Source organism: Podarcis filfolensis (assembly GCF_964270895.1).
Source record: "Podarcis filfolensis genome assembly, chromosome: 15".
Classification (NCBI taxonomy): Eukaryota; Metazoa; Chordata; class Lepidosauria; order Squamata; family Lacertidae; genus Podarcis; species Podarcis filfolensis.
In genome coordinates, this window is record NC_139618.1 from 5,661,362 (window position 1) to 5,688,777 (window position 27,416).

Here is a 27,416-nt window from a genome sequence, read left to right on the forward strand (position 1 = left end):
CTGGCTCCTTCTGTTTGAAGGTGGAAGTTTGCCTCTGTCACGCAGAAAGGGAAACTAGTTGGTGGTCTTGTATTTAAGGCAAGAAAGGTCCATGAGAGCAGGTCCTGGGGAAAAGCCACAGGAGGCCATCACTTTGCCAAAGCTAAGCAGGTCTGGGTATGGTCAGCGCCCGCATGGAAAATCCCATGTGTGTGTGTGCCACTGTGGGTTCCACAGTGGAAGAAGGGTGGAATATTAAGCGTAATTTAAAAAATTAAAATAAACATGGGGTTCAGAATCTCCCTCCTCCTTTGGGATACCTTCCCTTAGTCCTTCCTTCCAGGCACTGAACTATTCCAAGGGCTGGGAAACCTTTCTCATCCCAAGGGATGTTCTCCCTTTTGGGGGCCACACAGCAATGGTGGGTGGGGCTGGAGGCAAAAGTGGGCAAAGCAACAGGTGTACATTTTTACCTTTATACAATAGGGTTTTTCCTATACTGACTCTCACACACGCTCCTTCCTGTCCTCCATCTAGCAAGCAAGAAGCATAATCAGAAATCAAGGGCACCTTCCAGGCAGGCAAAGATACCCAAGGAGGGTACAAAGCAGAGCAGGGGTGTGGCTCAGAGGGCATGCAGCCTGGGGAGAGTCCTGACGACCAAACAGAGAGGACTGGAAGACCCCATTTGGCCCCCAGGCCTAAGGTCCCCCATCCCTGGTTCAACATGTTGAATGCAGACCAGCTTGATCCCTAACTTCTGTTTGCTATACAATCAGAGCCTGAGCCGATAATGGGCAGAGCAAGAGGAAGACGTATTCTGGATTAACTAAACTGAAATAAATGCTACCCTGCTTCAGTGTTCAGCATGGCGACCTCAGATTGAAATGCTCAAAGGATGTGCTCTGCCTCTCCCCTCATACCAGATCAAATTATTTGTCCATCTAACCTAGCACTATCTCCTCCCCAGAATCTCAGGCAAAGAGACAGAGGTCTTTCCCATCAGTTGCTACACAATCTGTTTAACTGAAGATGCTAGGGATTGGACCCGAGGCCTTCAGAAAGCAAAGCAAGGAAGGCCTCTGCTCCTGAGCTATGGACTTGTTACCTCCTCCAGTTGTATTACCCACTGCTGATTTGAGCCTCTTGTTGGCTCATGCCTATCTCAAGCTTTGCTTTAAAAATCCAGTGTACGTGAATACTGAGGGTGGCCCTGGCGAAACCCAGTCTGGTTTGCAATTAAAGGCAAGTCTAGTTCCTGAAACAATTTGCAAACTAAAATGCAGCCATTCTTCAAAATTTGCACATCTCCTAATTTTGCAACGCAGCTCTCCCGACAAGAAACGTGGACAGAAATTTATATTCTAGGATGGGGGGGGGGAGGAGGAGAGATGCAAACACTAGTGAAAATAACATACAAAAATGCAGCACATTAACGGAAATTGCTTGGAGAAATGTGCACAGTAAGCATGATTATGTACAGATAAGAGTTTAAAAGGAGAAATTCACGCTAAATTTTCACGAGGACTTCTTAAAAACAAAGAAAGCCACAAACTGATGTGGAAATGTGGGCAACTGATCTTGAGACTAGAAAAACCGAGAGAAGCTGAAATTGACCAATTTGCTCATCTCTAGGACAGAGGACAATGTATATTGCAATAAATGGTTATTATCATGCCAATCGTCATACAACTAGGCTTCGGCTGACCTGCTTGGATTGCAGCTTGATCCCACCCCCCACCCTAAAAATCCACTCTTCTGGTACATAGCAAACTTCTTCTGAAACTCAAAAGGAAGCACAGAACATGAGTTTTTTGCAATATAGTAACTGATGGCTGGCCGATCAGAAGGTCGGCGGTTCGAATCCCTGCGACGGGGTGAGCTCCCATTATTCTGTCCCAGCTCCTGCCCACCTAGCAGTTCAAAAGCACGTCAAAGTGCAAGTAGGTAAATAGGTACCGCTGTGGCGGGAAGGTAAACGGCGTTTCCGTGCGCTGCTCTGGTTTGCCAGAAGTGGCTTAGTCATGCTGGCCACATGACTGCGGACAAACGGTGGCTCCCTCGGCCTATAGAGTGAGATGAGCACCGCAACCCCAGTCGTCCGCAACTGGACCTAACGGTCAGGGGTACCTTTACCTTTACCTTTTAACTGAGGGAAAGGAGGTGTCATGACAGGGGTACCCCAGTGTTGGCCCGAGGAAGGCTCAGACTCTGTCAACACACATGTCATACCACCCGGAGTAGGAAGGAGCCCTTGGCACCCTATTCTACATCATCCAACCCAGAGGATGCAGATCTCTCATCATTTCTGGATGATGGGTAAAAGCAGCGGGGGGGGGCAACCTTAAAGCAGCTCTGATCAAAGCTGGACTGTGGTTGCCATCAGACAAAGCAAAACCTATTTGAATGTTTTAAGGCCTGCATCTACACGGCAGGAGATAAAATGAAAGAGAAAAAGGGGTGGACTGGAGACAGAGGCACGCAGAGAGCTCGGCCGACAGGCTCTCTTGTTTACAGGCTCGGATATTAAATGTAATTTGGACGGGAACTGCCCTCCAGTGCTTCATGTTATGCTCCAGCTCATTTTCGCAAGGACTATTTTAGGTCCGCCGTGCTCTAAAAGGTGGTTTCTTAAGTGAGTGTTACTTAAAGGAAGCCAATCTGCTTCTCAGGAAGGGGGAACAGGAGCCGTCACGTCTTTCAAGTCTGCTTTCCCATAAGAACCCTGCTAGGAGAGGAGAGGAAATCGGGCACAGTGACAGGGACACATTGCAGGCATTCTGAGATGTGTATATTTATCAAACCTCTGGATTCTGTCCTCATTTTCTCCCTTGCAATGCAACCCTGTATGCACAGACAGTAAAAGGCTGCGGATGAAAATGCTTGGTCTCTCTCACTCCCACCCCCGATTTAAGGGAAACTTTGCAATGTGACATATGTTATTCTGCAGCCCCACAGGAGGCTCAAGTCAGAGTTTCTTAGGGTCAAACAACACATTATTGACGGGGGAGGGGAGTGCACTTCAACTGGTTACTTTATTTCGATGGGGGGGGGCCACGTGGAGTTTAGCACATTCGGTATGGTCACAAGGCTGTAGCTCAGTGGTGAAACGTCTGCTTTGCATGCAGAAGGGCCAAGATCCAAACCCCAGCATCTCCAGGTAGGTATGGGAATGTCCCCCGCCTGAAACTCTGGAGAGCTGCTACCAGCTGGAGTAGACAATATTGGGCTAGAGCTCATTTCTCTGCCGCCCAATTTCCGCCCCGTGACATCCACTGTCCCTGACTGAAAGGGCAGGGACTCAGGCAGAGACACAACAGGCAACCTTATCTGCAGGCTGATTGTTTTCCTGCATCTGGGGTCGATTGAATTAACCTGTCACAGCTGATGCAGAGATGTGGCAAAGTTGCCCTCCCCAAGCAGAAGCTGAAGGAGGCACAGGAAAGCAGGTTAGTTCATCTAAGTCCGTATCATCTACCACGGCGGGAAGAGGCTCTCCTGAGCTCAGGCAAGGGTCTTTCCTAGCCCTTCCTAGAGGTGCTGGGGACAGAAACATGTGCTCTGCCCTCTCCCTGGATGAGCAGTGACTCATTCAGAGATGCAGTGGGCAGCCTCCTCTGTGAATAGCATGCACCCTGGACTCACAAGAACCTTCAGTTACTTAAGTCATTCCTTTCTCAGGACCACAGATTGTGAATAGCTGGTTTAAAAGCCCAATAAACTGGTTGGGTCTTCCCGATCCTGCCACAACCCTTAAATGAAAGTGATTTATTATAGACAAGGCTCAGTCAGTAAAGCATGAGACTTTTAATCTCAGGGCTGTGGGTTCGAGCTCCACACTGGGCAAACACTTTAGGGGGCTGGACCAGATGGCCCTCGTATTCCCTCCCAACTCTACAGTTCTATGATTCAAAGGCATAAGGTTGAAAACCAACTTATTAAGGCCTACCCAACCTTCTTCTAGGTTTTGAAATTCAAAAATATTTCAGCTGGGGTTGGGGACACATTTCCCTATCTCTCTGCACTGGGAGCGATTGAACAAACTAATCGCAGTGATTCAGAGACAACAAAGAGCAGCCTCATCCACTGTAGAGAGCAAAGGCCGCAGCTCAGAGCGGAAGGTCCCTGGTTCAAGCCCTGGCAGTGTCCCCTGGTAGGCCTGGGGGAAGCTCCCTGCCTGAACCTTGGAGAGCCGCTATTTATCAATGTAGATAATACTGAGCAAGCTGGACCAGTGGCCTGAGTCAGAGCAAGGTAATTTGCTATGATTCTATGATTTTGGAGAAAGAAAGAAAGAAAGAAAGAAAGAAAGAAAGAAAGAAAGAAAGAAAGATTTCATTTTAGACTATATATATCCCACCCTACATTTTAAAGGTAGTGGGACAACAAAACTAAAAGTGGGAAAATAAAATTGCAACCAATTATTCATCACGTCTGCATTTTGGGAGTGATAATGGTATGTCATCCTCTCATCAATTTTTCAAGGGGGCAAAACATCAAACCCCATAAAAATGCCCGTTTGTCATGCCAGTTCCCTGTCACCTCACTGCTTAAAAACTGAAACTGAAACTGAAAGGTCATTGCTAAAGCTGGGAATTTAGGCAAAGACAACCTATTGATGTAACTCGGTGGCACCACGTTGTTCCAGGAAACAGCGAAACCCCATAGAAGGATGCACAACTTGGGGCTGAGGTCACTGGGGAAACAAGCTTGGCAGCTCTACCGAAGGACCAAAAATATACAACAGGGTGGGGCTGGCAGATAAAATGACCTAAGCAATAAAAGATAAACCGTATAACAGGTGCAAAGGAAATTATCCTCTTGTCTGATGCTTCTTAACCATTTCCCTTCCTGCCTTCCTGCTCAAAGACAGCAAACCTGGCAGGAGCCAAGAGTGAGTCATTCCCTGTGAGGACGGCTCCCCACTCTGATAAAAGGGTTTACATTGCACAAGTAAACAATTTGGGACCAGAATAAACCATAAATAGATTTTCTTCTCTGCTGAGCCGAATGCATTTGAAAGATAAAAGTCAGAAGGAAGGATAAAAAACCATTTTGGGTGGGCATGTTTCTTCCGTGTCCCTAGAGCAAGGGTGGGGAATATCAGGGCCAAGGGCTAAATGAGCCCTCCCTGGGAACTCTCCCAGGCTACACCCCTTGCCAGGCCAATTTGTGGCATCCTTGAGTGCTGCTGCCTACCTGGACTCACTTGCCTAGATGGAGGACAAAGCAAGGGTATGCAGCAACAAACCTATTGCACAAAGGTACAGTCCACATTTGTTGTTCCACCCATTCCCCCAGCCACCACTAGAATGTGGCCCACCGGGAATATGGCCTTTCGTCTGAAAAACGTTCGCCACCCTTCCTCGCAAAGCAAGAGGAACCAGCCGGGTGCCTTCCAGGTGTTGCTGGACTCCAACTCCCAGCAGTCCTAGCCAGCATCTGGAGAAAACCACATGGGCTGCTTCTGCCCTACGGATGAGGTTCACAGGTCTTGAAGGGTGGTAGTGGAAGGGTGGCAAACTACACGCTAGGGGAGATGTTAAGTGCTGACAGAGGCCCAATGCAAACGGGACATTTGCAGCAGCTGAAGCTCATAAAATAATCCTTGCCAAAGTCCCATCAAGCCCAAGCATCCTGTTTCCCACCATGACCAGCCAGATGGCTCCAGGAAGCCCATGAGCAGGGCAGGAAGACGGTGGTCTGTGCTCCATCCCCAGGGGCTAGCAGTCAAAGGTAGACAGCGTCAGAACAAGGAGATTTGATTCCTAATGATCATGAGTAATAAGAACATGGGGACTTCCTTGCTGGATCAGAGCAAAGTCTAGGCCCACTTAGTCCGGCATCCTGTTTCTAAAAACAGCTAGCCCAATCTAAGAAGGAAGGCCAGGACCATTGCTTGTCCCTGGTATCTCATATCCTTTGGACCTAGGGGTTTTCCGATCTATCCTAAATGGACACTTCTCATCTCACTCAGTTTCTGTTTCTCCCAATCATGGGGAAAGAGAAGAGGTCCTCTTATGGATCAGTAACTGATAACAGAACAGGAAGCGGTGAGCAAAAACAAATGGACAGTTCTCACAGTGGCCAACCAGATGTCCTAATGCCCTAACTCTCTCCTCCCGCCCAAGGACAACTTGAAACTTGCTGAGGTTCCCGACAGATCATTTCGGGTGTTTTTTCTTTTGCAGCAATTGTAATTGTGCTAGATGCTGCACGTTTTTAAAGTGTATTTTTAAATCACAGACCACCTTGGCGAAGTTTGCGGTGGTCTGCGGACCAGTTTGGGAACCCCTGCTCCAATGGTAAGCTCACAAGCAGGACCTCATGCAAGAGCACTCGCCTCACTCATGAATCCCAGCAGTTGGCATTTCGGAGGCAGGCTTCGTCCCACAGGGGAGGTGGAACACAGCCACAAGGATATGCACCATCAAATGGCATGAACTGGAGGTGGCTGGAGGTGATGAGGACTCACGGCTTTAATAAATAAGCTATTTTCCTCAACTACGATGAACTGCGATACCCTCCAAAAATCAAGGTGTTTCGTTTTGACTTGTCACTTAAAAAAAAAACCCCACACTTAAAAAAATAATAATCGTTCAAAGCTTCCACTAGGTTTGGGGAAGGAACAAAATCCCATCCGCCCACTCCTGAAATTTTTGGTCGTGCCGCTAATCAAAACCAAATGAAACCTCTCAGATGCTTCTTGAGCATCAAACACTCCTTTCTATTTACAAAGAAAGAGCTTCAAACGTGTTTGGAAAACCTATAAAGGCGACAACTTACTGTAGTTTTCCCCTTGACAAAAAGCAGACACCAATGGATGAAAGCTGCAGACGTTGATCGCTCCTTCCTGTTCTCTATATGATGTCAGTAGTTAAAAATGATTGGATGTGTTATAATAATGGTTTACAGCAATCTGGTGTCTGTTCCAAGCATGCCACACTCGACCGCTGCATTGTAATGCAAGGAGCAAAGTAATGTTCTATCTCAGGAGAAGCTGGGTGGCACAGACCTCACTGGCCACCTTGCCAAGATGAGGAAACAATCAGAAAAATGGATGCCTTAGCATGGCCAATGACTCAACAACCAAGGCCTACTCTTAATCACACAAGAAAGAACCTAGGAAGCTGCCTTATATGAAGTCAGATTGCAGGTCCACCTAGCTCAGCTTTGCCTACACTGATAGGCAGTGGCTCTTCAGGTTTTCGGAGCAAGGAGTCTTTCCCAGCCGTATGTGGAGATACCGAGGATTGAACCTTTTCACTGGAACATCCCTCCCTTGACATAACAGGCAGGCGCCGTCTCTATTGCCTTTTTGGCATCTCTCGAAGGTTTTCCTCTTCCAAAAAGCCTTCTAAGTGGAGATCCTTATCCCATTTGGTATCGCATTGAATTTGAAACCGTTTTTATATACGCAATGGTTTTATATGTGTGTTTACTGTACTGTGAAATTGCTTCAAGATGCTTCATAAATAGTAGAGCATTAAGGTCAACCAACTAGACCTCCTGAGAACATCAGAAGAGACATTCTGGATCAGACCAGTGGCCCAGCATCCTGTTCTCACAAAGAGTGTTGGACTATGAATAGCAGCTTCCAGAGGTCCACAGGCTTCCTGCCCTAGAGTTAGGAGCTGCATTAGGCAAAGGCTCTGTGGAAACAACTTTCCTCTTGGAACAACTGCTCTCCAACTACACTACTGTGAAAGAGATCAGCGACAATGACAACAAACCCAACTTTTCATTTCAGCTCATCTTTCATCTTGAGCTGGCTTTCACATTTCCTCGCAAAACAATAAATATTTGTCTTCAGAATGTCCAGATGTTGCTCTCCGCCTACCCTTGACCAACCAACAATATGATTGCCAGGTTAAAAAAAACAACCATTGAAACACAGAGCAGAACACCTTGGGAGGTCTATGAAATAAAACATGAGATGATCAAGCTGCATATGAAAAACATCCATTTTTCCTGCTCTATCTTCTGCATACCTTGCTGTAGCACAGGGGGTGGAAGCCTGTGGCTACCTCAACTCCCATCAGCCCCGACCAGCATGGTAAATGGTCAGAAAGTTGGGGTCTAACAACATCTGGAAGGTACTAAGTTCTCTTTCTAACATTAGAACATAAGGAGAGCCCTGCTATAGCACGCCAGTGGTCCACCTGGTCCAGCATCCTGTTTTCCCAATGGCCAACCAGATGTCCGTGAGAAACCTGCAAGAAGGCCCCAAGCACAAGAACACTCTCCCCTCCTGTGGTTTCCAGCAACTGGTACTTCTTCACACATTGCATAGTTAAACTATGGAACTTGTTGCCACTGGAGGCAGTGATGGCCACCAGACATGGTCAGAGGGAGTTATGCATCTAAATACCAGTTGCTGGAAACCACAGGAGGGGAGTGTGTTCTTGTGCGCAATCTTTCGGCTTCATTGGACATCCACAAATTCTAGTATTATGAGAGAGGGAGAAAAGCTCTTCTCTACAGACTTTCTCTGTCGCATGTACAATTTTATGACCTTCTATCATATTATCCCTTACTTACCTTTTCTCTGAATTAAAAATGCTTCAACCTCCCCTAATAAGGGAGAAATTCCATCCCTTGGATACTTTTGATTGTCCTTTTCTGAACCTCTTTCAACTGTACAATATCCTTTTCGAGGTGAGGCAATCAAGAACTGTACACAGTACAGTGGTACCTCGGGTTAAGAACTTAATTCGTTCTGGAGGTCTGTTCTTAACCTGAAACTGTTCTTAACCTGAGGTACCACTTTAGCTGATGGAGCCTCCTGCTGCTGCCGCCGTGCAATTTCTGAAGCAAAGTTCTTAACCCGAGGTACTATTTCTGGGTTAGAGGAGTCTGTAACCTGAAGCATCTGTAACCCGAGGTACCACTGTATTCCAAATGTGGACCCACCACAGATTTGTAAAAGGGCAGTTTTGTTTTCAACTCCTGCCAGACAACTGAAAAGGAAAAGCCAACGCTTACCGTGAAGAGGAGAACCAGACGGGCTGCTGGACAGCCCCGGGACGGGACTACAGCGACCTCCTTGTTTGGTCGTCAGCTCCTGCTCAATCTCCTCCAGCCCAGCGCTCTTCTGGAAGCGGCTCATTCGGTTGACAACCCTTGGCGACATGTGTGTGCGGACGCAGGGCTGCCCTCCATACGGGTTGATGGGGAAGACATGGGAAGTGCCCCGAAGAGTGCTGACCACCACCCAGCGGCAGTCGTGGCTGAAGGAAATGTCCTGCACCTGGAGTGGAGGGTGGGAGAAATCAAGTGGTACCATTTGAGGAGCTGTAATCAGCTGACTTCCAGAATGGAAAGGATCAGGCAAATGCATGGAGGTTAACTCTAGTTATTCACTTGATAGCCTCGCCCAATTCTAAAGGCTAAGGGCAACCTTAAATATTTTAAATATTTTAATATTTTAAATATTTTAATATTTCCTTTAGGGATGGACAACCCTGTCAATGCTGGTTTCTCAGTTTGCCCCACTTTTACATCAGTTTGCATTTAAAAAAAGAAACAAACAAACATAGAAATTTTGTATGTACATTTTTATATATGAATTTTATATGCAATTTTGCCCAATGTATGCAATTTAACAAGCAATGTCCCCTAACACAATGCATTCTTGTACATTTTGGGTTGGAGAGAGGCATCACAAACTTTGGAGAATGCAAATTTCCAAGGATGGCCCATCTAGTCCAGCATCCTAGTTTCAACTGGGGTCAACCAGATGCCTATAGGAAGCCTGCTAGCAGGACCCAAGCACACCTGCACTCTCCTCACCTGTAATTCCCAGCAACTGACATTCAGAGGCATACTGCCTCTAACAGAACATAGCCATCCGAGTTCGTAGCTGCTGAAGCCTTATCTTCTACGAATTTGTCTAAAAACCTAATCTAAGCCCTGGGTTTAGAAGGAGTGCTAAGGTTTTAAACTGTTGCCCTGAGGATGTTATTTGTTATTAACTTCTATCAGTCCAGTCAGCAGGGTTAGTGGAAAATGTGCTTGGAAGTGCATAGGAAATGACTGCTAACACGCTAAACATCAGAGGGGAGATATGCAAGGCTGGAAGAACAGGAGGACTTGAGTTCTGCACACAGTGTACTTTTCCCTCCAAAATATTAGCAAAGGTGGAATAAATTTTGTGAAATATAATAAAAGCATTATTAATAAGGAGCAGTGGGCTCAGGAGGAGGTCAAGAGTTAGAGTTCAAATTCTGGGGTCAAAAGTTTGATTTTCCTGTTAATGCAAACCCAGGAATTTTTGCTATGAATTTAATATTACATCAAGCAACTCAATACCTTGATCATTGCTCAAAATGTTTTCCAGCTAAATCAAGAGCCCAGTTCAATAAAGCAAAATTGTTGTGCCAGGGGGCTGGGGTGGTGGTGCGGAATTGCTAAAAAACAAACAAACCCACAGGAGTCTGGTGTAATTTTTTAATTGAATTTGGCCCTGAGAGCTGAGCTGTTGTTGTTTTTACGGGAGGCAAGATACACATTAGTTGCTTGCTCATTTTTCATCCTGGGGAAACATGAAAAATGAGAGGTAAATAATCGCCAGCAAAAATGACAGATCCGTGCCAAAGTTTTGGATGTGGTTTGTGTTTAAATGTTTAAAGACAAGGCCTTTAAGGAGGAGAAACTCTGAAATTTTCTTCTAAATTTGGGTGCGTAAAAGTTGCCAATAATCCAAAGCCAACAGTTTGAAAATGAAAGCTGATCGTTATTCAGGGTATACCATGTGAAATCATAACCTGTTCTGGAAAATTTGGAACTTAGACGGAAAATAGCAAGGGGGCAGGTTGTACACATGATTACTCTACTGGTGACTTTTCCTTTTTTTTTTTCATAAAATATTTATTAAAGTTTTACAAAAAACAGAGGTTTACAGAATAAAAAGAAAGCATAAAAAAGAAAGAAGTAAGAAAAAATACAAAAAATACAAAAATACATAAAAAAGAAAAAAGAATTAAAATACATGATACAAAAAGCGAATAGGTAAGAAAAAATTAAAAACAAATCCATTTTTTGATATCTTTAAGCTCATTTGCTTATTTCCTTGACCTCCTCACGCCTCCCCTTTTTGTATTCCCATTTACATAATCAATTCAGCAAATCCTTACCCTCTTTCATTTATCTTAACTCTATATCTTAACATATTATAGCTATATATTTTCTTCCATTATCTATCCATTTTTGCATATTCTTATTAACTTTGTTGCTAATGCCACTTATTTTCAATCCAGCATCATTTTAACATTCATTAATTTTACAATATTTCTGCAAATAGTCTTTAAATTTCTTCCAATCTTCTTCCACCAACTCTTCTCCCTGGTCTCGGATTCTGCCAGTCATTTCCGCCAATTCCATATAGTCCATCACCTTCATCTGCCACTCTTCCAGGGTGGGTAAATCTTGTGTCTTCCAATACTTTGCAATAAGTATTCTTGCTGCTGTTGTTTACTCTACTGGTGACTTTTCCACCACTTTGGGCTGTGTATCTATCTCAGTTAAACCACTGTTTTTGCTAGATAGAGTTACCCAAAGGCATTACAAGGAGAACCACCACTGACATTGGCTGTCAGTGAATTTGTGCTTGAGGTTTGCTTTCCCCTCCTCTCACCCATTCGTTTTCCCTCATGTTTCATACCTTTTCAGATTATGAGCCTGAGTGCAGGGACTGCTTGAAAACTGATTTGTATTGCTAAAGGGTGGGGTATAAACACCTTAAATTGGGGGTGGAAAAAGCTGCGTCTCCCCAGATGTTGCTGGACTACCGCCCCAGTCAGCACAGCCAATGGTCAAGAATGATGGGAGTTGTAGTCGAGCAACATCTGGAGGGAGATCCCCCACACCTGCTTTAAATAAATAATAAAAATGAGATGCACTCAGAAATTTTTGCTGGATTGTTTTATGCTTTGTACGTAAGACATTTTTATGCTTTGTACATAAGACATTTTCCAGACCAAAAAAAAATTGGAGAAGGATTGTGAGCAGAGCCACACCATACATCTGAAGAACATTCAGAGCATATTTAAAGCAAGTGACACTTTCCCACAAAAAATTCTGGGAACTGTAGTTTGTTAAGGGTGCTGGGAACTGTAGCTCTCATGAGGAGGAAACTTGGGATCCCAGAATTCTTTGTGGGAAGTTAAATGTCCATCAAATGTGCAGAGTGCAGATCTGCCCAATAGCTCAGTGAGAGAGCATGTGTTGTGCATGCAAAAGGCTCCAAGTTCAACCCCCAGTATCTCCAGGTAGGACCAGGAAAAAGACCCCCTTCCTGAAACCTGGAGGGCTGCTGTGATTCAGTGTTAGTAGTAGTGAGCTAGTTAGTTGAACTTGGAGCCTTTTGCATGCACAACACATGCTCTCTCACTGAGCTATTCAGAAGACATCTTAAGGCAGCCCTGTTCAGGGAAGTTTTTAATGTGTGATATTTTACTGTATTTTTGGTTTCTATGGAAGCCGCCCAGAGTGGCTGGGGAGGCCCAGCCAGATGGGCGGGGTATAAATAATAAATTATTATTATTATTATTATTATTATTATTATTATTATTATTATTATTATGGCACCAAGGAGGCTATATCTCCAACAGTCCGCTTGGCCCCTCCACTGGATCCCAATTTACTCCTAGTATCCAATTCCTCCAAATCCACATTCTTATCCCATTCCTTCCAATTCCACCAAGATGTCTCCCCAGGACTCATGATAGCTGGCCAGATATTTCCCCTCTGCCTCCCCCACTGCTGATGCATGGATCACAAAGCTCACTCCTTTACAAGCTCACTAGTAAATCAGCCATCTTCGATAAAAAAAGTTTCACCTAGGATTAGGAAACTAAAGGGAACAGCAAGGAAGAGGCTTTCTAGACTGCCAGGACAGAAATGAAGAAAATGAATAACAACAACAATTTGGGGGGGGGGGTTGAAAGAAAACAAAATAATCTTAACATTTGACAATCTCACACATTAGACAAACTTAACACACATGCCCCAGCGTAGTGGAAAGCTACTCAGATTTCAAACAGTAGAGATCTTTCCAGAGGAAAAGTGTCTCAAATTGAGTTCTGTGAAATAACTGTGCCATGTTGTTGGTTTTTTTTACTAAAAAAATAAAAATAAAATAACTGTGCCATGTTGGAGGATGTGGTCATATAGATATGTCCTAAGATTCCTGCCGCTAAATTGCCCCGTTTCTCATAGAGAAAACCCAACCTGGTGGCAGACAATGAGGACAACCTTAGCAACATTGCCAGCAGTTTCTGGTTTTTCAGCAGAGGGTTATTTAGGGGGAAACAGCCTCCAGCCCCTGAGAGAGGCAAACAGGGACACCCCTCTTTATGATTGGTGAGCCCAAAATTATTTGGCCAAGCTAAAGAAGTGAGTCAATTCTATGGGCTCTGAAGCCATGCCATACCACCAAAGACATTATGAAACTTTTCTATTAAAAAAAGAAAATGCAGACATTTCTCCTAAAACTCACAAGACATACTTTAAATGTATGGCAGCTAAATGAGAAACATATTGTGGAGTCACTGCTTGGCAATGACAGCCCAGGCTTTGCAAGGACTGGGGCCTGGTTAAGCCATCTGGCTCTTGGGGAAGAGTATAAATTGGGGCTAGAACCCTAAACAACCTTACCTAAGAAGTAAGAAATACTGAAAAAGTGGCTTAGGATTACGGTCTGACTTGTTAAAGGCCCCTAAAAAAAATCACCACAACCCACTCATACAGGAGAGTGGCTGCCGTGCTTCTGCACAACTGGGGGTTCATCCATACTTACTGTTTGGTCTGTGCTTTTGGGTTTTTCGTGGTTGCCATTTGCTCTGATTCAAAGAGAGGGTTTTCCCAGGGAAAACACCAAGGCAAAAAAAAGGAGAAAGTGCTCGGACATAGAGCTTTAAAGCACGGACCTGTGCGGATGAGCCCTGGGTTCGCTTTGCCTCCCCCTAAGCAGCTTCCTGCCAATGTATTGGCTACTTCTACTAATAGGAAGTATCATAATTACAATAGCAGAATGTTGTTTATCCTCCCATCTTTATCCTCTTTGCATGATTTCTGTGCTTTCTTCTAGGCTCCTATGAGCTGTAAGAAACCCCACAATTCGCAATTATGGGGGGGGATAAAAAGAGCTTACATTCCGTATATTTTGATGTTTTCTTCGTCTTCTTAAGTATCTTTTATATTTCAGCAGAGCATCTTGTAAAATTCTGAAGACTTGGGCAGAGGACATGGATGGACCGTGTGAATGAATTGTGAATTGAACTGAAATGGCATTCGTTCCTTTTTGGAGAGGGTGAATTGGAACTGGAACTAATTCCTTTTAGAAATGAACTTTCCTCTCTCCCTCTTGTTTTTCAGCGGCCCTGTTTGGCCCCATGTCTGTCATCAGTCACCATCTGATCTTGCTGATAGAGGGGAAGACTGTTTATCGCTGCCACCAGCTGTTATTAGCTTCTTACCAGAAGCTCTGTCACAGCACATAGCTTGGGAATCAGTGAATCAAAGAATCCAGCTGGGAACTCAAGACCCTGCCAATCAGGGTCAACATTAATGGGTGAGAACCACTAGCGGCCCAACTCAGATGAGGCAGAGGGGGCTCCTTGAATTGTGAAACTAGCTTAGCTTCTCCATCAAAGCCAAGAGTCCCTCGCTTCTATAATGACCTCTTATGCGGATCCTGAAGCAAAAGCTAGGAGAGGATTTAGTTCTCTCCCCACCCCACTTTCCCCTCCAATGTCTGCTTTGGACAACAGCAAGGTGGAAATCACATTCCTCCTCTTTTTTCTCCAGGACAAAATCACTTCAAGTAGCTTGGCCTCAAGTGATGTAACCAAAAGAAAAGTCCTAAGAAGCAACAACTGAATGAAAATATTTGCAGATAAACCCATCGTAGGTGAATGGGGTCCAATGCAACAAATGGAAACACACAGGATGGCGGGGATTAGCTTTCATTATGTTATTAAAAAGCACAGGGTTTAAATCAACCTCAGGAGAGTTTGGCTCTCACAATGCGGTGGGTACTCAACGATGGAACAGGCCAGCCATCAAATCTTGACAAAAGTATTCCAGAAATGCACTTCAGAATATTCTGGACAAAAGCAGCAAGGATTCACTTGCCTGTAAGTACCCGTATATCTAAAGCCTTCGCCTTAAAAAGGGGATTAAAAAACAAAACCACATGACTTGGAAGATGTTTTCCTGAAAGGCAAAGAGGTTTGCTCACGGAAGTACTTCATCGGAGGGACAATGTCACACACACACACACACACACAATGTTGCCCCAGCTTTACACCCAAACTCAGACACAACCCTGTCCTTTTCAGATTCATTGCCACAGCCAAACAAGCCACTGACGACATTGCTAAAGAGCGGTCAGTTTTAACCCCCTTCGGAGGCTTTGGAATGATCATCATAGAAACCTTATTGTCGGGACCTAATATTCTGGATTGTTCTACAAAGGCCTTTGTCTTGACTGCAGGCTCAAAGTGGATTAGAGGCCCATGAGAAGAGAATGAAGGTTTGTTTTGTTTTTTTTGGAATGGGGGGGCTCAACAATTAGGGAAATGGAGAAGAACAAGAGTACAATTATTAAATCTAATTCCTGCCTTTTTCCTTTAAGGGAAAGACCATAGCTCAGTGACAGAGCAACTGCTTTGCATGCAGAAGGTCCCAGGTTCAATCCCTGGCATCTCCAGGTAGGGCTGGGAGAGAGACCCCTGCCTAAAACCCTAGAGAGCTGCTGCCAGTCAGTGTAGACAATACTAAACTACATAGGCCAATGGTCTGACTCAGTGTAAGGCAGTTTCCTATGTTTCTTGGGTCACTTCCAGACGGCCTGTGTAAGAAGCATTCATCCTGGTTTGCATGAAGTTTGCACGTGGTGGCTGCTAGGATCTGTAGTACAAAACTTCTGGATGGCTCCAGGATGGGAAATATGGCTTAAATGAACTCTCCAGGAGTGTCACAGTACAAATACAAGGTGAAAAGATCCAATGGGGGCAGGGTGGTACAATGGCCAATAATAATCTTTTCAAGAGATGGGCCTCTGGGTGGCCTAGAGAGAAGTTTCCAATGGCTGGTTAGTTGTGGATTTTGGTTTGGTTTGGTTTGGTTTAGTCAAAGCTCAAGAGGTCAAGCCAATGTTGTGTGGCAGCTGCCCCTCTGCTCCCCTCTCCTCTGAGTGAAAGGAGTGGTGGCCCACATTCCGGTAGTGTGTAGGGTCCACAGTAGAAGAAAATCAAGAGACTGTGCCTTTTCAGCAGTAAGCAAGTTTACTGGGAGCCAATAAGGAGCCATGGTTAACATGTTGGACTTGTGCCTGGCAGACCTGGGTTCAAATCTTTGCTCTGCCATGCGGATGGCCATGGACCAGTTCTTTGTGAAATTCAGTGGTGACCTTTGACCTGGCAACCCCATTGTTCAGGAGAACATATGCTTTGTATTTGCTGAAGGTTCCATGTTCAATTTCTGAAATTTCTAGTTTTGTTTTTGCCTTTAAAAAGGGGGGGGGAGAGACTGGTGCTGGGAAGGACTCAATTTCCCATGCATTTGTAGAGCTGCTCTTTGCTGTAATGTACTGGGATAGACAAACCAGTGCTCCACTTCAGTACAGGGCAGCCTCATGTCCATATCTCTCTTGGCAGAACCAACCTAACAGGGCTGTCATGAAGATAAAACATGGTGACGGAGGATGTATGTGACCCTAAGCACTTTGGAGGAATGGCAAGGTAATAGTTAATAACAAAGAAGCAAGTGTTGACACACAGTGCTGTTCCTTCCCCTATTAGTCTGAACCTTCAAACTTTTATCTCAGATGAGAACTCCAGTAGCCCAGCAGATAAACTGAATTCGAACTCAGGAGCTGCATTCCGGATGCTCCAGATTTGTTGGGTGGTGGTAGAGGAACTCTTGTTTGCATGTACAACAAGGAACTCTTCAGACTCAAAACAGCATCCCTGGTGAGACCAATCTGCTATTTCTTTTGGAAGTGTTCCTTGAAGCTCAGCCACTGTTCCGCATCTGGTAGCAGTTGAAGCAAAAGGAACTTTTCCAGAGCCAAACCAATATTTTTTCAACCCAAAAAGGTGTTTGTAAAGAACTGTGGAAGGTGGTGCTGTTGGCTGTAAAGCTCTTGGAAGGATCAGATTACTGCCTGGTTTTCACTGCTCTCGAACTCTTCTCGGTATTTGTTTAACAGCCTCCGTTACTCTGTTCAAGTACGAAGTGTCCCACTAGTCCGAACACTCCTCGGTCACTGGGTTTATGACGGATCCTGTGCTTATTTCAGCATGGAATCCTTCCCATGTCTTCAGCCAAGTAACACTCACTCAGACCTTGGGATGCTGAAAGCTGGCTCCCTCGCAGCTTTCTGCTCTAGTTAGAACACTACAGTAACCTTCAGGCTCTGCTGAACATTCACCCATCTTGATTTTCAGGTATAAAATAATACTTTTGCAGGTTGGAAATTAGTTCCTGAAATTGTGCAAAGGGCCGCTATTTTCTGATGCTGTTTCTTTTCATTGCTTCCCCTCTCTCCTGATGCTTCAGCACCATTTTGTATTATAGTTAGGGGTCCTTCCCCTCACCAACCTCCCACCGTGATCCGTCGCCCCAATCTTCCTACAGTGATCCCAGCCATGCAGAGATTCCAGAGATCCCAATGATGTCACAATGGTATGCACCCAATCAGATTTGCCTACATGTTGACACCAATCAAAACAGAAGGGCAACACTTCCAGGAATGGTCTCAGGATACCAGCCAAACAGGGATAACATAGTTTGGTAACTTCAGTTGACTTGGAGTGCTTTTTACCAGCTACACCTGTTAGGCCAAGTTACAGCTGTTCCTGGACAGGCATAGCCAGGCCCTAGTGATTCATGCACTGGTAACCTCAAGACTTTATAATTGCAATGTGCTCTCTATGGAGCTACCCTTGGACTTAGTCTGCAAGCTTCAGCTGGCACAAAATGCTGTAGCTAGACTGTTGGTGGGGACTGACTAATACCATCACTCCATTACTTAAACGCTTGCATTGGCTGCCCATATGCTAACTTCAAGGTTCTTGTATTAACTTACATGCAATTAACAACTTGGGTCCCGGACACCTTCAGAACAGTTGATTCCTTATATCCCTGCCTGATCACGGAGATCCTTAAGGGAGTCTCTGTGGCTCAGGTGCACAACTCATTTCTACAACATACCGTGCATTCAATTAGGTGTACGTTTTAGTGTGAGTCTACCTAATTTGCACTTTCACAACAATATGTGAACAGAAACGCAGCTATCCTTTGAAATTTACACTTCTTGGAACCTGGAAGTTCTCCCAGCAAAAAATTAATTAAACGCATATTATATGGTTCTGGCCCAGGCAACCTGAAAGATCATATCCCCCTATACAAACTTGCCTGGGTGCTAAGAGCCTCAGGTGAGCACCTTCTCTCAGCCTCATCAACATCAGAAGCATGATGTGTGGAGACAAGAGATAGATCCTTCTCTGTGGCTGCTCCCATATTGTGGAAGTCTCCCCTCCCAAGAGAGGTTAGACTGGCTCCCTCTTTGTTATCCTTCTACCAACAGACAAAGACCTTCCTGTTCAGACAGGCCTTTGAAAACTAAGGTGTGAAACGTTCTGATCCCTGGGCTGCTGTCAGGGCAAGCTGCATTTGAACTGCTGGATTTAAATGTGATGTATTTGTATTCTTGGATTTAACAAGTTGGTTTTCATTACCCTGAGGTCCAAAGTTGATGTTCTTTAAATGTTGTAGGTTGCCTTGCACCCCAATGTAGGAAAAAGGCAGGATCTAAACATGTTAAGTTATACTAATAATAGTAACAGGTGTGTATTAAAATGTGCATATTTGTGTAAACAATATATAGAAATGCAATATATTAGGCAAAATTGCATACAAACGTATGTACATTGGAAGAAATGCACCCTAAAATGCTGATCATTTCTCATAAGGACCTTTTTTAAAAAAAAATGGAAAACTGACACAGAAATGTGTCAGACTGGGAACATGAGAAACCGAAAGAAATCCAAATTGACAGATTTGTTCATCCCTAGCAGGTACCACTCTGCCTCTCTCTGCTTGTTCCCTCCACGCCACTTCTTAAAAATTCAGCCTATCTCTGATTTCGCCAAGTATTTTTGCATCTAGAGGTGGCACAAACTCGCCCACGCTGAGATGGAAAGAGAGGGTCCCATTTTCAGAAACAAACCCGAGGAGCAGTAGCACAAAAAGCACCGGGCATGGAATTTCATCCCCTTCTCTGATTTGTTAATCACTCTGGGGACATCAGCTTCCGATAACACAGCGATCAAAGGGTCAGTTTACCCAGCGATAGCTCTACAAGCCCAGGCACAGCTCAGGATCTGGGGCGGCAAAACTGATCTCTGTAAACACACCCCTTGGGTTTTTAATTCAGCGGAACAGAACCAGAGCCCATGGCCCAACCCTTGAACATTGTTGCTGGGGTTGGGGGGGGGCGTTTAGAGCATAGCTTCTAAAATGTATGCACCATTTGTAGTAAAGGTATAAAGTGTTATTTATATAGGTGCCACACTTTGTGTAGGAACACAGAGAGTCACCTTATACCAACTCAAACCATTGGATCATTTAGCTCAGTACTGTCCACACTGACTGGCAGCAGCTCTCCAGGGTTTCAGGCAGGGTCTTTCCTAGTCCTACCTAGAGACACTGAGGTTTCAACCTGAGACCTTCTGCATGCAAAGCATGTGCTCTGCCAGCAAGATGAGGCCAAATGTATCCCCATCATTATACATGCTTAAGGAGAACATGAGCAAAAAATAAAAAGGTCTCTAGCCTGAAAGAGTTTACAAGCTTAGATAGTAAACAAATAGACTGAGATGAAACTTGCTCTGTTCATAGCAAGACTTGCTATTTTATTTGGGGGGGGGGTAGTCAGGATGATTTTTGCCTTCTGAGTATTTGCTGAATTCAAGGCATGGGATAATTTAACAAACTGTATTAAGTAAACCTACTCCCATGCCTTCAATATCCCTAAAAGACACTCTATACTGAGGTTTTGCTGATGGGAAAATGTATGTAGCAAATCTAGACTAGAGGGACCATTGGCCGGATCCAGCAAGCTCTTCTTATGAGCACCAAGGAGAGCAGGAACCTTCACCAGATCTCCACACTTACTAATGATCCTAAGGAGCCAAAGATCAGGACATTCCTGCCCCAGAACCACCCCACCTGCCTAGATTCCTGGCTGGGTCTCAAATCTCCCCCAGGGCCAGATGCATTGTATTACCATCAAGAATATTGTTTGCAAAGGCTTGTCGTCGTTTATTTATTATTTATAACAGTATTTCAATACCACCATATCATAAAATGTCAGGGCACTGTACGCTGTTAAAACATAAAACACCATTGGAAAAAGTAAAAGAAATCCAGCACATGAAGGTCACAAAGAGGTCTTCAAGAGACGCCTGAAAGTCAAAAGCAAGAATACTTGCCAAATCTCTGCTGCAAGAGTGTTTCCAGCATGGGATTGGTGACACTAAAGGCCCGACTTCTAGTTGAGTCCAAGTCGGGCCTCTGTAACATGGGAGCAAAGTGCTCCTCAGGGTGATTTTAGGGATCAAGCTGGGATATAAGGATATCCAGGAACCAAGCTGTTCAGGGCCTTTGCAGAGATCAATGCATGGGCTACCAACATTCATGATTTCAAAAATATTATTTTGTGGGACATTGTGAATGGGCTACAGTTTTCTGGAAGTTGGTTATATGTTGCACTGGGGTACTGACAGCATAAAGCACGAGGCTGGAGCTCATATAGTATTAATTCCAAAAGTAACTTCCTGGTTTGTAGATTTAGGAAAATACCTAGATAAGCAAAACGTAGATCATGATCTACTGGGAGATCTCTGGGCAATTTGCAGTAGACCAGCAAGGCTTTCTGACTTCCCACTGTTTATTGTTAGAAAGCCCATGCTCCTTTATTTCCTCTCTCCTAAAAAAATTAGATGGCTGAATGAAGAAAGCTAAGGGGGAAAACCAGGAGCGGATTTTTGTGTATGATAGGTCTGTGAATTTAATTCTGGAACTGGAAACAAATTCCTGAACAGCGTATGGGTTCCTTAATTCCAAACGCTATTTTTCACTTGGTGCAGGTTAGCGGATATCAATATTCTAGTAAAAATAAAAGGACCCCAAGAACCAGAAGTCTGCCCACCCCAACCCTGAAGACCACTGGGTGAGGCTCCTGGATTGTGGCAGTGCTTATTTGCTCCTGGATATAGGTAGGAGATTCCTTCTTCAATAGGTATCCCTGGTATTCCTCTGTGGGGTCCCTGAACAGTGGGCCTGCAAAGTGTGGTGTTAGGACCTTGCCTCCCAGCCTCTTAAAATGTAATCCAAGTTGTTTCAAGATGAAAACTAGGCCTTCATTTTGTTGGTATACGGTATCAGAATGGTTTCTGAGGCTGCAGATGACATTAGGCACAATTGGGTTTACATGGAAAGTGATGCTATCAGCCGATGACCTCAGCCTCGGTGAAACACTCCGTAGATGTTTAGCCCATTCCTCCCCCCAGTAGGATTTTTCAGGTGCAAGCACTTCCCGTTTTCATTCAGAACAATAGCATCTGTGTCAATGATCAGAAGTTTGGGGGAAATGCTGGCTCAGATATTTGAGGCCCTCTCTCAGCTACGAGTCAGGCAGGTGTGTGTCTGGGACCAGCCTGCCCTGCCTATTTCACAATCACCTTTTCCGTTAAAGATCAGTGAAAACATACACTCGGTAATCACAGACCGATTGAGTAATGCAACACTGAGTACATTTAGACACCGCTGTTTAAAGTTTTATTCCCATGTCAATTACAAGAAAGGAGATACCACAGGGGAAGAAGAGATGGTCTGAAGGCTGCAGGATCGGACCGGGGTTGGGGAGACTGAGCTAATGGCTATTATGCAGGTGCTCCATCGCTGGAAAAGTGGCCAAGACACAGTTGCTGCCTTGCCAAAGGCATTAAGGATGGGGCGAGAGGGGAGGGGGGTTGCAAAGTCACAACATCACCAGGAAACCGGCAGCTTGAGAGGCTTGATCTGAGCTCCACCCCAGCATAACTTTCTGTACTTGAAGACGCAGCACAGCCACTCAGACAACATGAATTCAGTGGGCCCAGACTCACAGAGCAACCTCCCAACCCAGACAAGAAAGGCACCATCGTCGCTTCAGGAGAACGACAAAGACTTTCTTAGTGCAACAGGCATTTTAAGGTAGCATTCGGGTTTGGGTTTGCGATGAGTTTTTAAATTGCTTTATTCTCTGTGTGGTTTATGTACGCCACTATATAAATGTCTCAAATAAAATAAGAAAAATCAACAGCAAAAGGGTTCTTGAACCAGGGTTCCACGTTTCCACGTGTGTCTTAGGAACGTAAAGTGCAATATCACCTGTGAGTCCAGCTCAGTATTGTCTACACTGACTGGCAGCAGTTTCAAACAGGGAGCTTCTCCCCAGCCCAATTTCCTGGGTGGAATGTGTGCTTGAACTCTGATAATGCCTCTTGTTTCTCTGAATGGATGATAGAGAGTGGTGTGTGAGTGTTAGCCTAGTGCACTAAGGTAAATTTTTGCTCCACCCACTTCTGCCTCTGGCCCTGCCCACCTCTGGCATGTGGCCCTCAAAGGTTGCCCGGAAGGCAATGTGGCCCTCAAGTTGAAACATGTTCCCCCCACTCCTGGAATAACAGGAGAAAACCTTGAAGGCCACTTCTGTCAGTTGCACTGGGAAGGACACGGCTAAGAGTGTGGATACTCAACATGTTCAGAGGCTTAACAGGTGCAACAGGATGGGCAGAGTGGGTGAAACTGATCTTGCTCCTCCATTTAAAAACAATGAAAAGGATGCATTAAACTGAAAGCAGCCATTGTCCATTATACCCTTTGGAGGTTACAGAAGTGCCGTTCCATCCCTGCCTCTCTATGGTGAAAGCACACGAGAACGGGGCCTTCTCTGCAGTGGCTCCCCATCTGCGGAATGCTCTCCCCAGGGAAGTTCGCCTGGCACCTTCATTATACACCTTTAGGCACCAGGCAAAAACGTTCCTTTTTAACCAGGCCTTTGGTTGACCTGATCAACATCCCCATATCCTTTTAAAATGTGACTCTTTTGGGGGGGTATTATTGGGTTATTGCTTTTACTTTTATTTTATATACTGGGATCTTTTTATGTGAACCACCCTGAGACCTCCAGGTACAGAGCGGTATATACGTTCAATAAATAAATAATAATAAATATCCATGTTGCGCTGGCAGACAAGCTCAGCGGAATATGGAAATGCTAAGGAGGACTGAGTGGGGATTTGTTCCCCAACCCCACTTCCAGCTCACCCTCCATGTGTAGTGCACACCTCTAAAGCAGCCCATAATTTAAATAACAATTATTATTTTTAAAGGGGGGGGGGAGACAGGAGCCACCCCAGAGTGGTGCATGAAGCTTAACCTTAAACATACTTTAGTCAAAGTTTGCATTTGGGAAAACAAACCTCGCACAGCCCGGAAAAGTAGCGCCAACATGATTACATGGTCCTCTGTACTTTAACGAGGCTCGGGCGAGCTCGCTTGTGACAACAGCCTACGAGTCAGAATAAGCAAAGGCCGGACAGCCAAAAAGATTACACAGTGGTTTTTCTGGCCACCAGCCCGCCTCGCTATCGCTGCGTTTATTTGCTTGGGATTGAGATAAGGTGACTCGCGGGCCTTTTGGTGTATGCGTGTGTGTGTGTTTATGCACAAAGATCAAAGAGACAAGTGCAGCCGGGTCAAAACCCAGACCTTTATCTGTTTACAAAGGAAGACGGCGTACCTCCAGAACACGGTGTTCCTCTGCTGCCGAACAACAATATCCAGCGTTTAAACAGTGCTCTTCAAGGGATCAAAGCACTTTGATACAAGGTGGGTATGGTCTGAGGGCAGAACTCATCATTCAGTGGTTGAGGCATGTCGAGACACCCTAGCTACTGTGCAAATTGGGAGGGGGATCCCTATCACCCTTCAGATGTTGCTGAACTACAGCTCCCGTTATCCCTGGCCACTGGCCACGCCATCTTGGGCTGATGGCAATTGTAGTTCAGCAGCATCCGGAGCTCCCCAGCTCAGCAGCAAATTATTTTATTCGAAATATTTGTAAGCTGTACTTTCGCAGAAGATGTAACGAGGCAGTATGCAACTTAACAACATGATATTGAGATAACAGATGAAAAAGCATCAATAGCATCCTGGTGGAAACTGAAGGAAGGAAGGAAGGAGAGAGAAAAAAGAAAGAAAAAAAGAAGTACGTCTTCACATGCAGTTCATTGTTGAACTAAGGAACTTGGTCCCACAAGAGACAGTGATGGCCACCAACTTGGATGGCTTTAAAAGAGGATTGGTTTAATTCATAGAGCTAAAACCTATCAATGGCTATGCTCTGCCTCCATGGTCAGAAGGAGTAATACTTCTGAATAGCAACTGCTGGAATCCACAGGAGGGGAGAGTGGCTGTTCACAAGTCCTGTTTGCAGGTTTCCCACTAATATCTGGCTTGCCACTGTGAGCACAGGATGCTGGAATAGATGGAGCGTTGGCATGATCCATCAGGCTGTTCGTATGTTTTTAAAAGCATCATGGGGAAGGAAGGAGGGATTTTCAGAGAAGTGGCGGGCAGGCAGGGAACCACAGCTCAGTGGTTATAGCAAATGCTGGGCACAAACAAGGTCCCAGGTTCAATCCTCACTGGTAGGACTGGAAAAGAATGTGAACAAAATCAAACAAATGCAAGCAAAACTAAACCTCTCCTCCAACCCTGGTCATGATATATTTACATGGGGTGCTGTGTTCAAGACTGCAAAAGGAAAGCTGCTGAGGGAAACCAAGCTTTTTTATTCAGCTTGACCACCTTCTCTTTAAAAGTAAGCCATTCTTGCCACTTGTAATTTGTCCTCCCCTATGAAAGTCACCAAACACACACAGAGAGAGTTTTGCAAGGGAATGATCTGCAAGACACAGAAGTAGGGAGGATAATCATCACAGCCTTGTTAGTTCAGAGAGGAATAAATAAGCAGATAAATGTCCATGTCCCACATCAGCTCAGCATTAAGCACCTCTGCCCCTATCTGTATGTGTGTGTATATAGACACACACTGTACTGGACCGAATATAAGCCGCTGACAAATATAGGCTACACCCCTAACATGAGATCTCACTGAAAGCGGGAAAAAATATTGTAGGTCTCCAGTGATCTCTTGCTTTTTTCCATCTAAAATATATGGGCAATTTCTAGATTAGCTTCACAAAGAACAGTTCACTGGGCAGCCGGTACCCCCTGGTAAGAAGGGCAGGTGATCCTCATGTTAAATCATGGCTTCTCGGCTTATGAAAGAGCAGTCATAAGCCACACACAGGTTTTATACAAGCCAGATTTGTGCAGCTACATTTAGGCCAATATAATAGATGTATCATACAACACTTCCACAAGAAAATAAAGCAACCCTTCTGAAACATGGGGTGCCCAGCGCTAAGAATTAGGGAGCTGCACATTGAATGAGCACCCTGAAAGCTCCCCGTAGATCACAGTGCAATGCACACTAGTGGTTTTGCCGAGCAAGGCATTATCAAGACACCACGTTACTCCCCCTGCAGCCCCCCAGGCCGCTGAAGTGGATATACTTTGTTACACACAAAGGCTAAAAACATATACGTGCAATTACATAAACGTTCCAAATGATAGGATATCCTTGGCAATCTCAACCGCCAATTTGGCATCGTTGCCAGACATCTTCCAAGAGGTTAGGGGGGCCTGTAAAACCCAGCAAGACGCCTCTTGCCAACTAGGGTGCCAACTTGGCTGGTTAAAAAGTGGCTCAGCTGTCCTTTCTTCCCTTGTTGGCCTTTTGATGGCTATAAAGTTCACTCTCTGCCCTGGTATCTGAGCCAACTTTAAATTGCATACATTTAAATATATTACAGCCAAGCCAAAACTATCCACAGCTTTTTGTGAACACTGTCGAATACACTTCCTTTTCCTTGATGGTTTTTCAACACCCCTTATGAAAATATTCACCCATTCACTTACATTGCCTTCTTTTCCTCGCACTCACCCTCAATTCATCTTGCTTGCCTGCATGACATCAGGCTATTCATTCACTTACATTGCCTTCTTTTAAAAAGATAAGAATGCAAGAAGGGCCTGCTGGATCAGGCTGGTGGCCTGTCTATTCCAGCATCCAGCAAGCAGGATTTCAGCAAAAGAGCCCTCTCCCCTCCTGCGATTTCCAACAACGGGTATTCAGAAGCACTGTTGCCTCCATGGTGGAAGGGCATAGCCATAATGCCTAGTAGCCCTCGATAGCCCTCTCCTCCATGAATTTCGCTTGCCTTCATCCACAGTTGCCTTACTGACATCACGTCATCCTAATCATTATGAGATGACTGGTCAGGATTAATTTTGGGAGAAAGTTAACATGGTTCCCTCATGGTACCCAATGTATTTTTCCAGAAAATATCTGGGGGTTTGAGCACAGGTCCCACTAGTATGTGTGTGACACATAGCTCCACCTCCTGTCTTCATTTGGCAATCCAGAGGGGTGATGAAAAAAACTATTAAAGAGGTGGCTGGAAGCTGAAACTTAATCCAGATAAGACAGTGTTGTTGATTGGTTGCTTGGAAAACCACAGACCTAGTTTGCAATTTGGAAGGACAGATCCTTCAATACTTTGGCCATCTCATGAGAAGAGAAGACTCCCTGGAAAAAACTCTGATGTTGGGAAAGATGGAGGGCACAAGGAGAAGGGGACGACCGAGGACGAGATGGTTGGATAGTGTTCTCGAAGCTACCAGCATGAGTTTGACCAAACTGTGGGAGGCAGTGGAAGACAGGAGTGCCTGGTGTGCTCTGGACCATGGGGTCACGAAGAGTCGGACACAACTAAACGACTAAACAACAAAAGTTTGCAATTAATTGGCAATTAATCGGTTAGGGATGCCCACTGGGCATTCTCCTGGCCCTGGCACTATCTCTGAAGATGCAGGTGGCATATGTAGCTAGAGGACCAGCTTTCTCTACCTTCCCTGTCACAGGCAGTATACCTTTGAACACCAGTTGCTGGGAATCAGAAGTGGGGAGTGTGCTGTTGCACTCAATTCCCGCCTGATGTCTTCTCACTAGAGCATCTGATTGGCCAGTGTGAGAAAAGGATGCAGGATTAGATGGGCCTTTGTCCTGATCCAGCAGGGCTTCAAATGCCTGGTTCTCCAGCTCGAACTAGTTGCTTCCGGACCAAAACTATTGTAATTTCCTCTAGACAGAGCTCCGCCAAGACAGTCTACAACCATCAGATCGTGCAGAACAAAGCCACCAGCCTGTTTCTGCATCAGTAATACTGGTCCCAAGCTCAGCCTACTGGCTT

General features: G+C 45.0%; 1 protein-coding gene across 12 annotated transcripts in view; it reads right to left on the reverse strand.

Annotated features, from left to right (window-relative positions):
- The window catches only part of BCAS3 (BCAS3 microtubule associated cell migration factor), a 451,567-nt gene that overhangs the window by 300,162 nt on the left and 123,989 nt on the right, over positions 1-27,416 (reverse strand). For all 12 annotated transcript variants that reach the window (XM_083587575.1, XM_083587565.1, XM_083587567.1 and 9 more), the window contains one exon: positions 8,965-9,229. In XM_083587575.1, the coding sequence (XP_083443701.1) occupies positions 8,965-9,229 (265 nt within the window). The remainder of the gene's footprint in view (positions 1-8,964; positions 9,230-27,416) is intronic.